This window comes from Rutilus rutilus (assembly GCF_951802725.1).
Source record: "Rutilus rutilus genome assembly, chromosome: 9".
Taxonomy (NCBI): domain Eukaryota; kingdom Metazoa; phylum Chordata; class Actinopteri; order Cypriniformes; family Leuciscidae; genus Rutilus; species Rutilus rutilus.
In genome coordinates, this window is record NC_140223.1 from 35,640,651 (window position 1) to 35,664,112 (window position 23,462).

General features: G+C 41.4%; 2 protein-coding genes and 1 long non-coding RNA gene across 3 annotated transcripts; 2 read left to right on the forward strand and 1 right to left on the reverse strand.

Moving 5' to 3' along the window:
• Positions 1 to 338: 338 nt before the first annotated feature.
• LOC311297417 (olfactory receptor 52K2-like) lies at positions 339 to 1,301 on the forward strand (the record flags this gene model as incomplete). The annotated part of the gene is made up of 1 exon (XM_084419665.1): positions 339 to 1,301. One exon carries the CDS (start codon positions 339 to 341, stop codon positions 1,299 to 1,301), a length of 963 nt encoding a protein of 320 aa, XP_084275791.1.
• Positions 1,302 to 8,380: 7,079 nt separating this feature from the next.
• On the forward strand, positions 8,381 to 9,819 carry LOC311297418 (putative nuclease HARBI1; the record flags this gene model as incomplete). Its single annotated transcript, XM_084419666.1, has 2 exons — positions 8,381 to 8,673; positions 8,934 to 9,819. The coding sequence occupies 2 exons, from the start codon at positions 8,381 to 8,383 to the stop codon at positions 9,817 to 9,819; spliced, it is 1,179 nt and encodes a 392-aa protein (XP_084275792.1).
• A 5,870-nt stretch (positions 9,820 to 15,689) lies between these two features.
• LOC311297513 lies at positions 15,690 to 17,324 on the reverse strand. The gene is made up of 2 exons (XR_014628818.1): positions 16,947 to 17,324; positions 15,690 to 16,191 (listed from the first exon to the last, which is right to left on the reverse strand). It is a non-coding gene; the product is annotated as an uncharacterized lncRNA (long non-coding RNA).
• Positions 17,325 to 23,462: the final 6,138 nt, after the last annotated feature.

The window sequence follows — 23,462 nt, forward strand, 5'->3', positions numbered from 1 at the left end:
AATGAAACATTCACTGAACATCTAACTTGTAAAGGTCAGCTTGATTTTTTTTTCTCTCTTCACAGCAACAAGTACAACAAAGAAGCCTCACAAAGAAGGTAAAATTAAGTGTATTCTAATCCTTTATGAATCCTTTATCTAATCCTAGATGAAAAGCACATTCACTCTGCATTTTAATTCATATTGTGAAAGTGAAATCACTGAATAACATAATTGTGAGCAATACTGTAGAATTTTTTTTATTTATCATCAAATGTAGCACAGCCTACTGGACATACATGGAAAAATGGTTTAGTTTTTATCTTTAGGCATTAATTCCTTCTTTTTTTATGAACAGCATGAAGAATCTTTCTGCACAAAATATTTCATTCACAGACTTCAATCTGATTGGTTTCTACAGCCTAGGAGAATGGAGGCCTTTTTTATTTATCCCTTTCTTTCTGATGTTTTTACTGTCTATCACAGCAAATTCTATTCTCATATATTTAATCATATGTCAGAAGTCTCTGCATTCTCCTATGTATGTACTAATAGGTTTAATGGCTGTTGTAGACTTGATCTCACCTGTATTTTTTGTACCTAACATGCTTCTTAGTTTTTTATTTAATTGGAGTGGGATATCTCTAACAGGTTGTTTGATACAAATGTTTTGCATTCATTTTTTGGGAGCATTTCAGTCCACTTTGCTTTTTTGGATGGCACTGGACCGTTACTTTGCGATATGCAAACCGCTTTACTATCATAAATACATGGAAATCTCTAACTTTCTAAAGTTTATTGTTGTCCCATTAATCAGAAATGGACTCCTGAATATCACCATGGTCTCTCTGGCTGGAAAACTGTCATTTTGTTTAACAAATGTGATCGATCACTGTTTTTGTGAACACATGGCGTTGGTTCAGTTAGCATGTGGAGATATATCTATTAATAACTTAGTAGGACTTTTGTCTGCTTTCCTTATACCAACTGCAGATTTTGTTCTCATTACTGCTTCCTATGCTGTGATTTTTACCTCTGTGTTTAAATCTGGGAAGGCCCACATGAAGGCCATAAACACCTGCATTACTCACATCATTGTTATGACATGTAGTTTGATTTTTGCCCTGATTGCGTATATGTCATACAGAATAAGAAATAATTTTTCTACCAGTAGTCGTGTATTTGTGAGCACAATGTACTTACTTTTTCCAAGTTGTTTTAACCCAATTGTTTATGGAGTGAGAACAAAAGAAATAAGACAAAGGTTTATTCAGTTTATTAGAGAAGTAAAAGTCTTTCCTTTGCAAAGAAATCCAATTTAAAAACATCAAGAATATAATATGCTGATACTGTAACATTTTAAAAAGGCTGTGGTTTGTTAAAGCTATAGTTTAAAATGGCCATATAGGCCCTATTTGAAAATATGGGACTGAAAATATGTAGTTAATAATAAACATACTGTAAACACTGATGGTCATTTACAAGAATGATATTGTTCACAATTTTTGAATCCAGACCTGAAGGAGTTACTGACGAAATCAATTAGCAAAAAAAAAAAAAAAAAAAAACAGCATTCTCCATCAGCTGCAATTTTTCTCCAGCCTGTCTGATAAAGCCTACTAAATAGAATAATATCTTTTTACTCCATTTATACTCTTCTCCTTGTAAGAGAAATACAACTAGTTACCTGTATTTTTTTCTATTAGTGCCTACTTACTTGCAGTATACACACCTCTAAGAAGCCAATCTCACTACTAGAATATCGTAAACATCAGGTATTCAACCATATAATCATTTTCAGTAATATAGGGTGTACCAAAGCTTAGAATCTGTAGTTATCTGTAATCATAATATGACATGTAAATTAAGCTTCATATACAGATTTGAGTAAAAAAAAAATATATATATATATATATATATATATATATATATATATATATATAATATATGGAAAAGTTATTTTGCTCCAGCAATTTCAGACTATTACCAGGAGAGGGAGACAATAATGTATGAGATAATTGGAGAAGGAATAGCATGAACCTGCATATCTTTTTCTCATTACTGCTTTATTATTTCACTTAAAGCTTATTTTTATTATTATTAATATTATTATAATTATAATTATTATTATAAACCAGAAGGTGCTTTCTAGAAAAGCTTTGGTCATGGCATTTGACCCATTACCCAAATTTTTTTTTTTTTTTTTATAAAATAACCTGCGTTATTTTGTTGATGCCATCAGTCATTCATTTAAAAAATATATATACATTTTCTTTAGACACTACATTTTTAGATTTCTAATCATGTCTTTCTGATAACATTGAAAAAAAAAAAACATTTTCTTTAGACAAGTCAAGTCAAGTCAAGTCACCTTTATTTATATAGCGCTTTTTACAATACAGATTGTATCAAAGCAGCTTCACATTGATAACATGAAAATAATACAACAAAGTTTGTTTCTAGAAGAAAATTGCATCATCGTCCACCCATAATAAGGCAGATCAATAATATTGTTGAATATTAAATGTCCCCAACTAAGCAAGCCAAAAGCCAAGGCAACAGTGGCAAGGAACCAAAACTCCATCAGGTGACAGAATGGAGAAAAAAACCTTGGGAGAACCCAGGCTCAGTTGGGGGCCAGTTCTCCTCTGGCCAACGAGCGAACAGTGTATGATTATGATCCAGGCAGCATAACAGGTCAGAAGTCAGATTGGTCGTGTCGATGAGGCCTTCACAGGGCTGATGAGGATGGCACTTCAGGATGCGTCATGGTTAGGTCCAGGTGCAGATCCACCATCTGATCTGGATACGGCCGGGGTCCACCTCACTTCAGGAAACGGAGAGTCTGGTTGACACTTCAGGACTGCGTTGTCGTCGCGTCCAGGCGCTGGTCCTTCATCAGATCTGGATACGGCCTGGATCCGACGGACTGCGGTAAACCTCGGTATAAACAGAGAGACTAATATTAGCATAGACGCCATTCTTCTTATGATGTAACGAGTACATCAGGATTTATGGGAAGTGTTCCCGGTTCCGGCTGGCCTAATCTATGCAGTCTAATATGGAATTATAGAAGTCTATAATGTGTTATGTGTATGCTAGGTCAAAGAGATGTGTTTTTAGTCTAGCTTTGAACTGACAGAGTGTGTCTGCTTCCCGGACAATGTTAAGAAGACTGTTGCAAAATTTTGGTGCTAAATAGGAAAAGGATCTACCGCCAGCAGTCGATTTTGATATTCTAGGTATTATCAACTGGCTGGAATTTTGAGATCGCAATAGACGTAAAGGACTATAATGCGTTAAGAGCTAGCTCAAGTACTGCGGAGCTAAACCATTTAGTGCTTTGTAAGTAATCAGCAATATTAAAAAATGTATACAATGTTTAATAGGGAGCCAGTGTAGTGTTGACAGAACTGGGCTAATATGGTCATACTTCCTGATTCTAGTAAGAACTCGAGCTGCTGCATTTTGGATCAGCTGTAGTTTGTTTATTAAGCGTGAAGGGCAACCACCCAGTAGAGCATTACAATAATCTAGCCTTGATGTCATGAAAGCATGAACTAATTGATCCGCATTTGTCAATGAGAGCATATGACGTAATTTAGATATATTTTTAAGATGGAAAAATGCAGTTTTACAGATACTAGACACGTGACTTTCAAATGAAAGATTGGTATCAAAGAGCACACCCAGGTTCCTAACCGACGACGAAGACTTGACAGAGCAGCCATCAAGTGTTAGACAGTATTCTAGATTATTACGTGAGGACGTTTTTTTGTCCAATAATTAGAATCTCTGTTTTTTTCAGAATTAAGTAGTAGGAAATTACTAGTCATCCAATTTTTTATATCAGCTATGCATTCCGTTAATTTTGTGAATTGGTAAGTTTCGTCTGGGCGTGAAAAAATATAGAGCTGAGTATCATCAGCATAACAGTGAAAACTAATGCCATGCTTCCTAATGATATCTCCCAAGGGTAGCATGTACAGAGTGAACAACATTGGTCCTAGTACTGAGCCTTGTGGTACACCATACTGAACTTGTGAACGATAAGATCTCTTCATTTACTGCTACAAACTGATAACGTCAGATAAGTATGATTTAAACCATGCTAGTGCAATTCCACTAATGCCAACATAATTTTCGAGTCTATTTAAAAGAATGTTGTGGTCAATAGTATCAAATGCAGCACTAAGATCGAGTAACACTAATAGCGAGACACAACCACGCTCGGATGATAAGAGCAAATCATTTGTGACTCTAATGAGAGCAGTCTCAGTACTATGGTACGGTCTAAATCCTGACTGGAAATCCTCGCAGATATCATTTTTTTCTAAAAAAGGAACACAGTTGTGAGGATGCCGCCTTTTCTAGTATCTTTGACAGAAAAGGTAGATTCGAGATCGGCCTGTAATTGACTAATTCTGTAGGAAAGAGTTGCGGTTTTTTAACAAGCGGTTTAATCATAGCCAGCTTAAAGTTTTTTGGTACTTATCCTAGAGACAAAGAAGAATTAATGATATTAAGAAGAGGATCTATGACCTCTGGGAGCATCTCTTTCAGTAGCTTAGTCGGAATAGGGTCTAATATACATGTTGTCGATTTAGATGAATTAACGAGTTTGCAAAATTCTTCCTCTCCTATAGCAATAAACGAATAAATTTTTTCCTTAGGGACACTACAATGCACTGCCTGATGCGATACTGTAGTAGACGGTTGCATAGTTATAATTTTGTCCCTGATATTATCAATCTTATAAGTGAAGAAGTTCATAAAGTCATTACTGCTGTGTTGCTTGGAAACTTCTGGGCTTGAAGCTTTCTTTTTCGTTAGTTTAGCCACCGTTTCAAATAAATACCTAGGATTATGTTTATTTTCTTCTAATAGGGTTGAAAAATAAGCAGATCTAGCAGCTTTTAAAGCCTCTCTGTAAGTAATCGAGCTCTCCTTCCATGAAATCCGAAATACCTCTAGTTTTGTTTTCTTCCAGTTGCGCTCCATTTTTCTGGCTGCTCTCTTAAGGGCCCGAGTGTGCTCGTTGTACCACGGCGTTGGACTATTTTCTTTAATCTTCTTTAAGCGCAACGGAGCAACGGTGTCTAATGTGCTGGAAAAGAGAGAGTTAAAAGTTTCTGTTGTAATATCAAGTTATTCTAAGCTATCCGGGATGCTGAGATGATGAAACTGATTAGGAAGATTATTGATAAAGCAATCTTTAGTGGCAGAAGTGATAGGTCTAACATATTTTATAACACGGAGTTGGCTTTGCAGCCTTGGCTAAATGTAATTTACACGAGACTAGATAATGATCTGAGATGTCATCGCTCTGCTGCAGAATTTCAACAGCATCAACATCTATTCCGTGTGATAATATTAGATCTAGAGTATGATTACAACAATGAGTAGGTCCTGACACGTGTTGTCTAACTCCAATTGAGTTTACAATGTCTTTAAATGCCATACCCAATGCATCTTTTTCATTATCTATGTGTATATTAAAATCACCAACAATTAGTACTTTATCTGCAGTCAATATTAATTCTTATAGAAAGTCTGCAAATTCTTTGATAAAATCTTTATGGTGCCCTGGTGGCCTGTATACAGTAGCCAGCACAAATCTCAAACGGGATTTATCATTTACACTATATATTTTTACATTAAGTACCAACACTTCAAAAGAAGTATATTTATTGATTTCTTAGTGGTTTTGAAAATATTACTATTACAGCAACACTTCCCCCTTTGCGTTTCAGACGAGGCTCATGTTTATAACAGTAATCTTGTGGGGTGGACTCATTTAAAGTAATGTAATCGTTTGGTTTTAGCCAGGTTTCTGTCAAACACAGCACATCTAGGTTATTATCTGAAATCATATCATTAACAATGAGTGCTTTTGGAGTAAGGGATCGAATATTCAGCAACCCAAGCTTTATCATTTGCTCATCTGTATTACAGCTGTTTTTTATTTGTTGAACATCAATTAAATTTTTAACCTTAGATGGGTTTGGACGTCAGACACAGTCTCTATATGATGATAGCTAGGTGAAAGAGGCTCTATGTGATGGGATTTATCTGACCTTGGTGACGCGAGGCCGCTAGCAGACAGTCGGTTAAGCCAGTCTGTCTGCTTCCTGACCTGGTGCCCAATTTGTCATTTTTTATCTCTAAGACTATGAGCCAAATTACTAAGAGAGAAGAGCAGCACCATCCCAGGAGGGATGAATACCATCTCTTTTCAACAGGTCAGGTTTGCCCCAAAAACTTTTCCAATTGTCTATGAATTCTATATTATTTTGCGGACACCACCGAGACAGCCAGCCGTTAAGTGAACACAATCTACTAACTATCTCATCACTCCTGCGAACAGGAAGGGGGCCAGAGCAAATTACAGTCCTTGACATCGTACTTGCGAGTTCACACACCTCTTTAATATTAATTTTGGTGATCTCCGACTGGCGGAGTCGAACATCATTAGTGCCGACGTGAATAATGATCTTAGAGAATTTACGATTAGCATTAGCCAGCACTTTTAAATTTGCTTTGATGTCAGGCGCTCTGGCTGTGACTATGGTGGCTGGTGTCTCTATTTTCACGTTCCGTGTGATCGAATCACCAATTACTAGGGCACAATCAACAGAATTCTCAGTGGGTGTTTCGCTGAGCGGGGCAAATCGATTTGTTATGTTATTTGTTTTATTAACAAAGTTCGGGAGGAGCACGTTCAAATAATCAAGCAATCAATCAATCAATCAATCAACTCATCAAACAATTACCATGTCTACCCTATCAGCATGAGAGGAAGCATATATATATATATATATATTCACTCTGTCAACTCACCTAACTTCCTTGACAGTTTTCAGCATCCCTCCACCACCCCGACTCCTCACTCTTGGCTTGTTCTTTCACAGCCAGGAATACGGGGGGAGTACTCTGGGTTCGGGCCAAATACCGAGCCCGGAGCCCTCTCCTCGGACAGCACGCCAAATACGCATTTATTCTATCTGACTTATTTGTAAGTGTGAACTCGTGAAATAGTAATTGGAACGGAAGTGTGGTTTTTTGATCCGCGATTAGAGTGATCCCTCACTGTCACCCATTTGCCTTGTTGCATGGGCTCTACTTCAGCCAGAACCGAGTCATGTAAAGAGTTCACTATGTTAGGCACATCCAAAGCAGTATCTAAAGCTCTAGCACTCTTACTATCATCAATTAAAGTTTGGATGCGTGTCTCTAGTTCTGAAATCTTCTCCGTCAGCCTAACTGTCTCTTTGCATTTAGCACATATAAATCCTATATTGCCGACAGAGAAGGCTATGCTAAACATGTGACATGAAGTGCAGGTGACAATAACAGGACAAGACATTACTCACCGTGTTTGTTGACTGATTCTTACTCACCTGAGCTTTTTATGAACTCAAAGGCACGAGCGCGCGAGAGAAAAAAAGAAAAAAATAGCTGAGCGCACGGGTGGCGCATTAACAGGCTAGCGAATTACTAGTGTACGCAAAAATCACGGTTCGGTACGTACCTCGGTTTTAAAGTCACGGTTCGGTTTATTTTCGGTACAGTAAGGGAAAGAAATGCAAACATTAAACTGCAGGTTGTTTATTACTATAAACTTTTTTTAACAATTTGTTTACACTTTTTTAAACACTTTTTAATAAAATATATATATATAAAAAAAAAGAATAAGAAATAAAATACTGCTGCAAAGTTGTCCACTAAATAAAATACTCTCAGTCTCAAACCAATATCACATAATAAATTTAATGAAAAATATAAATAAATAACTATGATTACAGTGCAGCATTACCAATCCCAGCTTGTAGGCCTGCTCATATTTAAAAATTAAGGCTGGGAATCGATAAAAAAAAAAGAACTAATTAATTGCACAATTTGCTGTAATTAATTGCAATTCCTCCAAGCTTGTAATCATCAATAATTAAACTTAGAATCACCTTTTTGAATGAAACACAGGGGAAAAAAAGGAACAGAAAATAGCCCTATATTAAAATAATATTAAACATAAATATATCAATGTATTATTATTTTTCAGTAATCAATCAACATAATCAATTTAAGATTTTTTATTATATATATTTTTCTAATTATCAAAATAAAATATAGTCCTACAAAGCTATTATTACCAGAGCATGTGATCAGAGCCTAAAGCCCCGTTCACACCGCCAGCGATTTTGTCGCTGCATGTCGTCAGCGCCAGAGATTCATGTCGCTAGTGGGCGTTCCCACTACGGGTTGCCTATAAACGTCATTAGCAGATCACCCTCCTACATTATTGACATCGAATCATTTTCCTTGCCGCTAAAAACAAACATTTTTGGAGGGAAATGACTTAATATAAATAGAATCAGTGCATTAAGTGTTTCATATGTGAACAATGAATGACAAACAACGCCTGCTTTTTGCCATTGCGGCTATATATCTACGCCGAAAGCGCAAACGCCGGTCTGTCTGGGTTCACGGAACCATTCGGGCTCGGAGTCAGCACGGCGAGTACCACCGGCTGGTGCAGGAACTGCGGCTGGATGAAGTCCGGTTCCAGCAGTACTTCAGGCTGGACAGGACCCAGTTTGATGTGCTGCTGCGGAGAGTTGGCCCCTTGATTGCCAAGGAGAACACAAACTACCGCCGAGCCATTTCACCTGGTGAACGGCTGGCAATTTGTTTACGGTGAGTAACCTATTTATTAAGCTTTAAGTAATTAAGTTTAATTGTAACACCTACATGAAACCCTATATATATATATATATATATATATATATATACATATATACACATATATATACATATATATATATATATATGTATATACATATATATATATACATATATTCTAGAGCTGTTTAATTCAGTCATTTTTTTTTAAATAGCTCAACATGTTATACATATGAATTTCTGCTTTGACAATTGCATATTTCACATTTTTACAGATTCCTTGCAACAGGGGACTCTTACCGCACTATTGCCTTCAGCTACCGGGTTGGACACAGCACTGTGGCTGGTATTGTGGCAGAAGTGGCAAAGGCCATTTGGGACTCCCTGGTGGAGGAGTTCATGCCTGTTCCCACCACAGAAGATTGGCAGGAAATTGCAGCAGAGTTCTACCATCGCTGGAATTTTCCAAACTGTGTAGGATCTATTGATGGGAAGCATGTAGTAATCCAGGCTCCCAACAACTCTGGGTCACTATTCTACAACTACAAAGGGACATACTCTATTGTCCTTTTGGCAGTTGTAGATGCCAACTACTGCTTCCGCATCATAGATGTTGGCAGTTATGGAAAGACCAGTGATGGTGGGACTCTGGCTAATAGTCCTTTTGGTAATGCTCTTCGCCGTGTCACCCTAGGCTTACCTGAGGACACACTGCTGCCAGGAGCAGAGCACCTGGGACCCCAGCCTTACGTCTTCGTGGCAGATGAAGCCTTCCCTCTCCGTAGAGACCTCATGAGACCCTTCCCAGGTACCACCCTTCCCATTAGACACAGGGTGTTTAACTACAGGCTTTCGCGGGCAAGACTAACTGTGGAGAATGCGTTTGGTATACTCGCAGCACAGTGGCGAATGTACCGGCGTGTTATTGGCATCAGTCCTTCCAATGCAGAAACCTGTGTAAAGGCTACCTGTGTTCTACACAACTTCCTGCGGAGGACAACGAGGACGGTTTCCTATGTTGGCGACGGAGAAGCCTCTGGACTGCACGACATCAGCCAAGTAGGGAGCAACAATGCTGCACGGGAAGCTATGCGTGTGAGGGAGACACTAGTGAACTACTTCAGTGCTGAGGGTGCAGTTCCTTGGCAGCCACAGGCATGAGAGATTCTTCACAGAACAAACCAAAGGCTCTTTTAAGAGCCACCCACATTTGAATAAAAGAGCAATTTTTTCATGTGTCATTTCTTATGCAAACACATCTCCCCCAAATGCATAAAGTGCAGATATTAAATATTGTCCTATAGTCAATGCAGTATTGTAAACACTCTCTGATAAGCTATAAACTATAATATGTACTAAATTGTTTTATATTGCAAATCGTAAGGGTAAATGTAGTAAATTATTCTCATTTTAAATATAAATAATAAAAAAAATTCAGCAAATTATCTACTTAATCACAAAAAGGAAAATATTGAAAACTGAAGCAGATTTATGCGTTTATTTATCAAAACTGACCTTAGATGTTATCAGAGATGATACTCAAAATCAAACAGATTTTTTTTTTTCTCGAGGTACGAGCTATAGGCTCCACTCTCCTCCTCAAACATATATACATTCATTATTTTGATTAACACTATGAATGAACACACTGCACAAGGTACAGCTGACAGGACCATGAGGGTAAATAAGCTTACTAACACCCCTCATAGCCTTGTCAGCTGTACCCCGCTCTCCTCCTCAAACATATATACATAAATTATTTTGATTAACAATACTTAACAGTTATGTTCTTTTAACAGGGACAACAAAAAGTGTAAACACTATGAACACACTGCACAAGGTACAGCTGACAGGACCATGAGGGTAAATAAGCTTACTAACACCCCTCATAGCCTTGTCAGCTGTACCTCGCTCTCCTCCTCAAACATATATACATAAATTATTTTGATTAACAATACTTCACAGTTATGTTCTTTTAACAGGGACAACAAAAAGTGTAAACACTATGAACACACTGCACAAGGTACAGCTGACAGGACCATGAGGGTAAATAAGCTTACTAACACCCCTCATGGCCTTGTCAGCTGTACCTCGCTCTCCTCCTCAAACATATATACATAAATTATTTTGATTAACAATACTTCACAGTTATGTTCTTTTAACAGGGACAACAAAAAGTGTAAACACTATGAACACACTGCACAAGGTACAGCTGACAGGACCATGAGGGTAAATAAGCTTACTAACACCCCTCATAGCCTTGTCAGCTGTACCTCGCTCTCCTCCTCTTCCTGACTACACTGGGCCTCGTAAACTAATTTGTGTATTTCAAATTTCAGCCTCTCTTTTCTTCCTGGTTTTAGCTGTTTAATTTGGGGCAACACGCTTCGAATGAATAGTTCATCTGGGTCCTCTGATGGTACACATTGTGGCCTAGATGATGCCTCTGCCCTGTGTAATGCAGCCATAAGCTGTTTCTCAAATACCGTCATTGCACCCTTGTGTCTTTTCGAGCGCTCTTCTTCTTGCCTCATTATGTTGTGTGCTTGGCTGCTCGCTACGTGTGCCTGGCTAAATGCTGGGTCTGCCTGCTCTTGGTGTGCCTGGCTGAATGCTGGACCTGCCTGGCTGAATGCTGGACCCTCCTGGCTGAATGCTGGACCTTCCGGGCTGAATGCTGGACCTTCCGGGCTGAATGCTGGACCTGCCTGGCTGAATGCTGGACCCTCCTGGCTGAATGCTGGACCCTCCTGGCTGAATGCTGGACCTTCCGGGCTGAATGCTGGACCTTCCGGGCTGAATGCTGGACCTTCCGGGCTGAATGCTGGACCTTCCGGGCTGAATGCTGGACCTGCCTGGCTGAATGCTGGACCCTCCTGGCTGAATGCTGGACCCTCCTGGCTGAATGCTGGACCCTCCTGGCTGAATGCTGGACCTTCCGGGCTGAATGCTGGACCTGCCTGGCTGAATGCTGGACCCTCCTGGCTGAATGCTGGACCTTCCGGGCTGAATGCTGGACCTGCCTGGCTGAATGCTGGACCCTCCTGGCTGAATGCTGGACCCTCCTGGCTGAATGCTGGACCTTCCGGGCTGAATGCTGGACCTTCCGGGCTGAATGCTGGACCTTCCGGGCTGAATGCTGGACCTTCCGGGCTGAATGCTGGACCTTCCGGGCTGAATGCTGGACCTGCCTGGCTGAATGCTGGACCTTCCGAGCTGAATGCTGGACCTGCCTGGCTGAATGCTGGACCTTCCGAGCTGAATGCTGGACCTGCCTGGCTGAATGCTGGACCTTCCGAGCTGAATGCTGGACCTGCCTGGCTGAATGCTGGACCTGCCTGGCTGAATGCTGGACCTGCCTGGCTGAATGCTGGCTCCCTAACCCTTTGCAGCATGTTCCCACTGCTGGGTCTAGCCTCCATGAAAGGGTTGAGAAAGCCCATGATGGCACTGTACTTCCATGGTTTGTGACCCTCCGCTGCTGACCCACTTCTCTTTTGGTCTTTTGTTTTATTAACCTCCCTCCTATATGCATCACGGAGGTTCTTCCACTTTTTTCTACACTCCTCCACTAAAAATACAAAACACAATCATACACATCACACACACATTATCATTATGTATAATGATAGCTGCATCACCTGTTATATATATATATATATATATATATATAGGCTATATAATCTTTACACTGCACTGCACACACGTGTGGGTTCACTCTATTTTTACATATGCATGTAATTGTAAACACTCATTATTTGTAATAGTAATTAAATTATAATTTGTAATTAAATAGTACCGTTTTTATTTCTAGTGTTGTCCAGAACACTGTAAGTTATTAGAATACATACACACTGTACTGTAATAGGTAGACCAGATGCAGTTTATAGTCAAAACTTACTTGATATCCCCACAATCCCAGACACGTTTTTCCATGCATCATTTTTTTTAAATGTGTCTCTATATGTACACAGAGACATATCGTAAAGAACAGGGAAATTGCTAACAGCTAAAATCAACTTCTCCTCCATCTTGACACGACACCGCAGTAGCAGTACAGCAGACGGATCACGTGCACGCCACTGACTTCACTCCTATTGGTTGTCGCTCGCGAAAATCGCTTCTCATTTGCATAAAGTTGAAATTTCTGAACTTTTGTCGCGCGTCTCGTGTCGCTTGACACGCCCACATTCTGTCGCCAACGGTCACTGTCGCTCGTGTCGCCGGGTGTCGCCAGCGCTCCACTGAAATGAATGGGATTATGTCGCTTTGTCGCTGCGTGTCGCTGGCGGTGTGAACGGGGCTTAAGTGTACCATTGTTGCCAGCATGACTATACCAGCTCAGCAAACAGAAGTCTACTACTGAGAAATTTCACGTTATTTGAGCGGACTTTGCTTTTCCAGTGCGTGATCGGTACATGATTGGAGTGTTTGGGCCGTTAACGACAGAGCAGAACACGCAGCGCAAACACGGAGTCGAACATTGAACATTGAGCAGAGAGCGCAGCGCGCAGACACACACACACACACACACACGGAACGGAGAGTGCGGCGGCGCACACGGAGCCGAAAAGCTTTTTTCGCCCTGCAGTCGATTTCATTGGTTTAGGTTACAGTGACGACGGGTAAAACTTTAAAATCAGCTGCAGGGCGGGATTTGCGCTGAACGCGGAGACTTCCGCCACTTAATATGTTCGTGTGGAAACACGAAAATGTACCTATGTTCCGCACACAAAATATTGCATTCGGTCATTCGGTACACACGTGCACCGAACCGAAAGCCCTGTACCGAAACGGTCCGGTACGAATACACGTACCGTTACACCCCTAGTGTATTGTGCAAGTAGTGACGGAAGCTAGCGATGTCAGGTTAATCTGAGATGTTGGGTAAGCTGTATTTAGTAGTAAACAACTAGAAATTGTAGTAAATGATGGTTCAAAACAAAGAAATACGAGGCTAAGACGGAGCTTACATCACTGAAGCAAACAAACTCACAGCAGGCAGCGAGGCAGACAGGAGCAATCGATCAGCGATCAGGGAGGCAGACAGGAGCAATCAAGAGGAAGGGCGGATGAATCCGGAGGCTAGAGAATCCAAAATATATTTCTCCATGGCCTCCCTTTCTGGAACAGAAAGTGAGTAACCGCCCGGTCGAAGACCCGTCTCATCTCCTCCGAGAGTGCCTGGAATGAAGAACAGCAGAGATGTTGGTTTTCCCACACCGCCGTTCCCCACAGAGCCGCCCGTCCCGAGAGTAGCGTAAGGACGAAGGCTACCTTAGATTCCTCCGTACTGAAAGTCTGAGGTTGCAGGGCAAAGAACATAGAACATTTCGTCAGAAAAGCTCTACAGTAATTAGGCTCACCAGAGTATAACTCCGGGGTAGGCAGTCGAGGTTCGGGCTGGCTGCTGGCTGCTGGTGGAGTGGGGGGGAATCGGCGGTGGGCTGGGCGCAGTGGGACGAGCGAGTTGTTGAATCTGTTGGGTCAGCTCGGACACCTGTGCTACCAAGGCCTGTAATGCTCGTCCTGTGACAGCCAGATCCTCTTCCTGTTGGTCCATTCTTGAAATGCTGCATGACAAAAACTCGTTGAGATCAGGTGCAGGTCTACTTGCTGAATCCATTTTGGTCAGAGAGTTCTGTGATGAAATGACGAAGATGATTCAATTGCAAGTAAAATATATGTTTATTAAAGTGAGCAGGTCAGAGACGGTGAAAGTGGTGAAGATAAAGTCCAGGGATGAACTGCACTTGGCAGCACAGAGACGCTGAGGACAGCCCGGAATTCCGATGATGAATGACGTGATGATGGTGATGAACTCAAACTGGAAACCAGGAAGTATGTAGCGCGGGTGACAGAAGTGCAGGACGAAGACGAACACACAAGCTGTGTCCCAATGTTGAAGGCTGCATCCTTCGAAGGACGCAGACTTCAAGGATGCAGCCTATGCGTCCTCTGAAGGACGCACCATGTAGCCTTCCTAGGATTTCCTAATTGTGCAACCAGGTGTTCCCGATCACCGCTCCTGGCGCCAAGCAACGGTGCGAGAGGACAGCTGCTATCCTGATCATTCATTTTGATAACTGAGTAAACAGCTATGGAGCCAGAATTGGCTATTGTCATTTTTATGTTTTATATTTTACTGGAGGTCATGGTGTGCCCCGGCGCTGCCGGATCATGTATTTTCGGTTTAGCCCTGTTTGAATACAAAACCCAATTTAATACGGTTAAAAAGTCCAGTATTTCTCGCGCTCGTCATCGGCAGCTGTCACGGTTGCCAGGCGACAAGAACAATCCTCCGTAGGCTAGACCGGTCCGAGCGCTTCAGATCCGCCCTTTGATATGGGACGCTGCTGTAGTTAGCAACAATTTGTTAATATTGTGACAATAAGCCTACATTTTGTTACTTTAATTTTCGGAACTGCATATTTCGTTAAGTATTCACTTACAAATGTGAAGTAACCTGAAGTACCTTTTTCCCTCACATCACAATGTGATTACATTACACTACACAAAAGTATATAATGTAACACAGATATTACTGTATATTGAAAATATACAGAAGTAAAATGCAACATAGCCTACGCAGTAATGCAGTAGTAGCCTAATATAAATGCAGTAGTTATTAAAAGTACTTTTTTCAGAAAGCCGTCGATTGAATCAGCCCTGCAAACCTGTTGGTAGACAACTTAGTGGATAGTGGAAATATGCACTTTAACACTCTGGAGACCATCCCAGATGATGTCCCACCAGCAGGAGGCATTACCAGGGGCAGCCCATCTCGGTCCAGCAGCTCAGCTCAATAGAGTCTACATCATTTTTTTCTTATTTTATGTATTGTAAAATTAAATGTTTATGTTGATTTTGATATGTTTAACGTATTTTGTAAATAGTTGGAAAAAGTACTTTAATGTAGCCTAAAGAACAAATGATTTTCATTTACCAATTTTATTTGAAAAAATAAAAAGGTATAGAATTTGTTTCATGCAGAAAGTATTACTGTCATTACAAAAATAAACAATGTCCAGAACAATTCATTCTCTTTTATTTACACAATTAAAGTTGCATAAAAATAAATGTACATAATTTTTCTTTTAAAAAATAAAAGTGAAAAAAGTTAAACAAGAATATGTAGAAAATATATATATTTTTCAATCATTCTCTCAAGAAGAGAAAACAGCCTGTCCATCCTCTCCCTTCTTTCCTGTGCACTCCTCGCCTCTGCCTCCCTCTGTAGTTGCATTTCTTCTCTGATCAAGTCCAAAAACTCGTCCTGTCTCGCCGCCTTCGTGCTGGTGCTCCTGCTGGTGCTACTGGTGGTGCTGGTGCTGCTGCCCCTGGCTCCTCCTCACCATGGGCACCCACTGCTGAACTCGGCCCTGGTCTGTCCTCAGGGATTGAGGCGATGAGGACAGGGGGGTTGGTGCAATGCCTCTGTCCCAACACCTCATCCATGAGGACAAACCAGGGCCAAGCTGCAGCAGTGGGTTTCCCACTCACACCCTCTCCTGTCCCAGGACACTTGCAATCCTAAAGGCAGAGCAAATGAACCATATTGTTAACAACAACAGGACAATACATTTCAGCAAAGATGTGTGTACTACTTTTCTTTATATATATATATATATATATATTAGGGCTGTGAAAAGATTAATTAAAAGTTTGTGTTTACAAAATATATGTGTGTGTACTGTGTATAATTATTTTGTATATATAAATACACACACATGCATGTATATATTTAAGAAATATTTGCATACATATACTGTATATATTTATATATAATTTATATCATATATATATATATATATATATATATATATATATATATAATTTTTTATATATAAATAACACATTTTTCTTAAATATATACATGCATGTGTGTGTATTTATATATACAAATTTAATTATACACAGTACACACACATATATTATTTTAACACAAACTTAAGAAATCATATTTCTGTATACTAAAATTTGGTTAAAACCACATAGCTTGCATGACAGCACTACAAAAACACATAAAAGTGAAACCCCATTGCCTTATCTACTGCTTTTCTTATTGTTTTGGGCTTTATTGGGTGAGTAATATTTCTTATAATACACAAGTGCAAATATTGCAAATAGGTCGTTAAACTAATAACGTTATTACCACAAGTTTTGCCTAAAACTACCTGATAAATGAAGCCACGCAATGGTGACGAAGGAGTTAAGAAGAAGTTTATAAGAAAATTTAACTCTGGTTTCGCTAGCTATTTGAGTAAATGAAAACATAATACTTACACATTTAAATGTGAATTTGCTGTCCACCACCGATCTCTAGTCTCGGCCGCCTTTAAAAATAAATAAATAAATGCTGTCGTCAACGGAGCGCAATGACTTATGGGGTAGAATAGGCCGCTAAGTGTCCATTTATGTATCCTTCTTTTCACGGGGAAACGAAGGGTGCATTTGGCGTCGCTTTTGAATCAGGGAAGCCTTCGTCGCGGCGCGATGACGCCAACCGGCCTTCGAATACGGCCTTCGGAGGATGGAGAATTGAATTGGGACAGCCTTCATCGAGCCGCGGTGACGCAATCGGCCTTCAAATGCGACCTTCCAAGGATGCAGCCTTTGAATTGGGACGTCCTTCGTCGCGCCGCGGTGACGCAATTGGCCTTCAAATACGGCCATCCGGCCTTCAAATACGGTCTTCGAAGGACGTAGCCTTCACTTTGGGACACAGCTACAGGCTCTGACGACAGGCGGATCACACGGGAAACAGGCAGGAATAGGCAGGAGCACACGGAACATCCAACAACGCTTCTCATTACACTGCCGCCTACAAGTTTGGCATGCTCTTGACAGCATATACACGGGTTCGTGTGCACGATGTTATTTTTGAAAACGAAGAGGGGTGAAATGTCCGTTTATGAAAATAGCCATCCACATGTAAACGTAGAATAAACAAGTTGAATAAACAACTTAAATTTTTTTTTTAACTCAAAAATGTATGTTTAAACAACTGCACTAGATTTTCTGTTGAATTAACAAGTATAATTGATATTTTAACTAATACATGTAAGTTGAAACAACTGCACTAAATTTTCTGCTGGTTTTATTTCAATTATACTCTAATGCTTCAATAGCAGTAAATTTACTTTATAAACTAAACTTAATTTATCTATATTGCTGTCTGGTAGACTGCATTAAAAAACCTAAACTTCAATTTTATTTTATACATTAAAACTGTTATTTACAATTATGAGCACAGATTAATTAAATTACACAAAAAATTGTCTAGCTGCTTCAGTTTTTATTCGTGGTCAGATTCAATCCATCACAGATTTGGGCGATTCATGAAAATGAACAGCTCAAGATGATTCACTGAGTTATTTTTTTCTCTGAGAATTTTCGAGAAAAGCCTGCGGAAACCGGATGATTTTTCCATGTTGGACCTTACACGTGTCTTCAGAAGGAGTGATACAGAATAAGTGTGACATTTTATATTGTGAAAGTGGATGCAAGTTTTTAGTTCGTAATAAGCGTTTTATTGTCTTGTGTTATCGAATATTAAAGATTTGTAAAGCACACAATTAAATGTTTGTTATAGTCACAGTGTAAATATTGTTCACAAATTCGTCATTTCTGACAATAAATTACTAAAAGCAGATTTTCAGAAGTATATTATCCATTTTGAGTCAGAGTGTTTTTGCACATAGAAGATTAGCTGATTTTACTTCCTTATGTTCACTTAAAGCTTCAGTCAAGCTGCTCGTTCACCAACCGGACCAAACCGGATTTTTTTTTTTTTACCTCAGTTTTATCTCGGTTGCAGAGCGCCAGATATAGGAAAGTTTTCACCACAATCTTTGAATTAAAAAAAGTAAAAGTCAAATTGAATCGATATGGGTGATAAAAATAACAAGTAATACGTCTGTGGTTTGAAATGTCACGGTTTTCATTATTACTATTCAGTGTTTGGATTTTGCCGGCCCCGTGCCATTTCGTTGCGCTTTTGTTCATGTTTTTAATAAATCTTGATAATAGGGTGAATTACACACGATGTTGTCACGAATGTAAGATTATTGAGTGTATTTCTGCACATTGTTTTGCACGTAGAAGATTCGCTCATTGTATTTCCTCGTGTTGACTCACAGGTTCTCTTTCAAACATTCGCTCGGTATCTCACTATGGGAAACGCCTCTGGGCGTGACAGACCTGGAAGCACCAATCACACCACGTCTGTCAGTTGACAGACCAATCACGACAGTGATGCGGGAGTCCGGCCTCCCTTATACAGTATATACCACTACCGATGGTCCCTACTCCATTCTCGTTCTCTTCCCCGTGAAGATCAAAATTGGAAGCTATTTTCAGCAGGACCTGTTTTTCAAAATAGTTGTTTAACTGTTCTGAGACGAGCCGTCAAGGTACGTCACCGAATGCAGCTGTTTTTGTTAGCGGGTCTTTTTCACTGTAACAGTGATTTGATTTGATTCTGGTATACTAAGAGAATTAACGTGTTATGGCGAATTCTCTTATATTCCTTTCTGAGTTGCACGTTGTGGTGAGCTTGGATAGCCTACTATTTTTGCTATGGCAACTAACGTTACTAGTTCTGCAAGCGGCGGACCGAAAGCAGAAACTTCACGTCCGTGTGCGTGCGGTTCAATGATATCAGGCAAGGTGAAGGTTAAGTGAAGGTTCACCCTCCCCAGCTCAGGCGGAGCTCGACCTACTGGAAATGTGCCGGAGGGCGGCGGCTAAACTCTCCATAGACTGGCCGTCGCAGCAGACGGGCCAGGGGGCAGAGAGAGATCTCTATGACGGCAAGAGACTGCCGTCACGTGACCCACCAGTGAAACAGCTCATTCCAGCGGTCCCCGCGTGCGTTTCAGAGATGAAACGTTTCTGGGATAAGCCTTTTTCACACAGGGTTCCTGTAAAAGGATTTTCTAGGCTGGATGTTGATAACATGGAGGAGTTAGGGATGTCAAATTCCCCTCCTGTTGAGCTGTCAGTTGCACATCATCTCCACCCTAACCGCAGGGCAGCCTTTTCCTCAGCTTCAGCTTCACTGCCAGGAGCGCCTAGCAGCCTCAGTTTTTCAGAAAATGTATTGTTCTTCTGCACTGGCAGTGAGGGCTCTTAATGCCACCTCTCTCCTCACTGCTTATCAAGCAGAGTTTATGGAAGAGATGGGGAGGCAAATGGATGCTGGGACACCAAACCCAGCCCTCTGGGAAGAGATTTGTGTCATTGCAGATCTCAACCTGAGAACTTCCGGAGGTGCGGTCCAGAGCTGTGGCCGCAGCATGGGCCTGGCAGTGGTCGGCGAGCGAGCTCTCTGGCTGGGACTGTCAGGGTTGTCAGACAGAGAAAAATACTTTTTGGATGCTCCGGTTGAGCCCAAAGCCCTTTTCGGGGCATCTGTCACTGCTATGCGTCAACGGAAAAAGCAATCTGAAAAAGCAGGAGGGAGAGGCTTTCCAAACCTGCCTCCCTCGCAGATCCGCTGCTAGGGTTCCTCAACCACCACGGTCCAGGTTTGAAGCCCCCCAGAGGAGTGGTCGGTCAGATTTCAGAGGCCCTAGGCCTTCTCAGCCTCAGCAGACTGAGCCACAGTCTAAGCCAGCTCAGCCGAGGGTAAAACCATCCTTCGCTGCGGCTGCAGCCAGACACCGACCAGCAAACCCTCAGGGAGGGAAGAAATGGCGAGCAACCTTATGTTTCATTATGTTCAGGACAAAGGGATGAACAACAGCACTCACGGAGTATCTGTTGTTATCGTCCCTCAAAAAGAGCGGTCATTTTCTCCCCCTCCCGCCAAGAGAAGGCGTTGGACACGGGAACTGTTCACAGGAAAAAGTTATCCAATGACCAGTTCAGTTGTGAAGTTTGCACCAGTTCCCCCAGTGCCTCACAGAGAAGTTTCCCTCCCTCCATCCACGGGGTTACAACAGAGGGCAGAGGGCTGTTTTCTAAAAGACATGTGTGCTGTGAAAATAATAAACACGTTTCCTGTGCATCCAGGCAGTGGGCCGAGGGCACAGCAATGTTTGAAAAGAAAAACACACACAAAAACAAAATTGTCTTATCAGGGATCTGCTGCTGTGCACGATGTCATAGCAATAGGCAGAGAGAGAGACAAAAATGCTCGTGTCTCATTTGGAGAGCTTAGGCTTCAAGATAAATGAGAATAAAAGCTGCTTGGTGCCCATGCAAGAGATAATTTACCTGAGTCTCAGACTGAACTCGGACTTATATCAAGCGTTTCTGTCCGAGGAGCGCATCGGCACATCCGTCTGTCCAACGGAAATCCTCTGTATGGATAAGGGCAGAGCCTTTTCAACTGTTAAGGTTTATCTTGCCGCAATTTCTGCGTGTCATGTGGGGATTGACAGAAACACTATAGGTAAAAAAAAACTCTCTTGTATGCAGGTTTATGAGAGGTACACGACATTTTTCACGAACAGGGTTTCAAAGCCATTGATTCCGCCGTGGGATCTGTCTGTGGTCCTTATCTCAGTCCCCGTTTGAGCCTATAGAGAGTGTTGAATTAAAGCTCCTTTCGCTAAAGGCTGCTTTATTATTGGCTCTTTCAACCGTAAAGCGGGTTAGTGAACTTCACGCGTTGTCGGTTCATAATTCCTGTATGCAGTTCGCTATGGATCACTCGAGAGTAACTCTCAAAACGAATCCAGCATTTGTGCCTAAAGTTAGTGAGTCAGCTCTCGCCTGTAAACAGGTGGATTTACTGGCTTTCCATCCGCAGCCTTTTTCCTCGTCAGAGGATGCGCGGCTTCATTGCTTGTGCCCTGTCCGTGCGTTACGTCACTATGTGGACAGAACGAAAGCACTAAGGAAGAGTAATCAGTTATTTGTTTCATGGGCTGATTCTCATAAAGGGAAACCTATTTCGCATCAGCGCCTGTCCCACTGGGTAGTGGAAGCTATTATATTAAGTTATAATGGCATGGGTCTCTGTCCTCTGGAAGGGCTGAGGGCTCATTCTACCAGAGGTTTGGCTACCTCATGGGCACTGTTTAAGGGCGTTTCAGTTCAGGACATATGTGCTGCAGCAAGTTGGGCTTCGCCTCACACATTTGTCCGATTTTAAGACTGGATGTCACTGAGCCATCACTGGCTCATTCCGTCCTAAGTGTGTATAAAAAAATAAAAATAAAAACTCGTTATGGTGTGTTTATGTTACATACATCACTGAGTTGGTTGACAGGCCTGCTTCAGACAGCATATCTGCAATACGGGAGTTGTCTATATCCCATAGTGAGATACCGAGCAAATGTTTGAAAGAGAACTTTAGGTTACTTACGTAACCCCGGTTCTCTGATAACATGAGTGAGGTATCTCACTAGGGCTGGGTACCGAGTTCGATACTTTTTAGGTACCTACCGAATTGCCTCGTTACTATCCAGTATCGAAAAATTACATGTTGTCCGGTACCAGATTTCGATACCTAAGGGGTTAACTCGTCAATGTCAGTGCTCAAACAATGAAATGCACAACGACACCCCTAAAGTCGCTCAAGCACATACACGCAAACTCTACACACACTACTCTACACTCTCCGCGCACGAGACGCGTGCACGCACTCACAAACTCTCCACGCACATACAGTGAGGAAAATAAGTATTTGAACACCCTGCTATTTTGCAAGTTCTCCCACTTAGAAATCATGGAGGGGTCTGAAATTGTCATCGTAGGTGCATGTCCACTGTGAGAGACATAATCTAAAAAAAAAAAATCCAGAAATCACAATGTATGATTTTTTTAACTATTTATTTGTATGATACAGCTGCAAATAAGTATTTGAACACCTGAGAAAATCAATGTTAATATTTGGTACAGTAGCCTTTGTTTGCAATTACAGAGGTAAAACGTTTCCTGTAGTTTTTCACCAGGTTTGCACACACTGCAGGGGGGATTTTGGCCCACTCCTCCACACAGATCTTCTCTAGATCAGTCAGGTTTCTGGGCTGTCGCTGAGAAACACGGAGTTTGAGCTCCCTCCAAAGATTCCCTATTGGGTTTAGGTCTGGAGACTGGCTAGGCCACGCCAGAACCTTGATATGCTTCTTACAGAGCCACTCCTTGGTTATCCTGGCTGTGTGCTTCGGGTCATTTTCATGTTGGAAAACCCAGCCTCGACCCATCTTCAATGCTCTAACTGAGGGAAGGAGGTTGTTCCCCAAAATCTCGCAATACATGGCCCCGGTCATCCTCTCCTTAATACAGTGCAGTCGCCCTGTCCCATGTGCAGAAAAACACCCCCAAAGCATGATGCTACCACCCCCATGCTTCACAGTAGGGATGGTGTTCTTGGGATGGTACTCATCATTCTTTTTCCTCCAAACACGTTTAGTGGAATTATGACCAAAAAGTTATATTTTGGTCTCATCTGACCACATGACTTTCTCCCATGACTCCTCTGGATCATCCAAATGGTCATTGGCAAACTTAAGACGGGCCTTGACATGTGCTGGTTTAAGCAGGGGAACCTTCCGTGCCATGCATGATTTCAAACCATGACGTCTTAGTGTATTACCAACAGTAACCTTGGAAACGGTGGTCCCAGCTCTTTTCAGGTCATTGACCAGCTCCTCCCGTGTAGTTCTGGGCTGATTTCTCACCTTTCTTAGGATCATTGAGACCCCACGAGGTGAGATCTTGCATGGAGCCCCAGTCCGAGGGAGATTGACAGTCATGTTTAGCTTCTTCCATTTTCTAACGATTGCTCCAACAGTGGACCTTTTTTCACCAAGCTGCTTGGCAATTTCCCCGTAGCCCTTTCCAGCCTT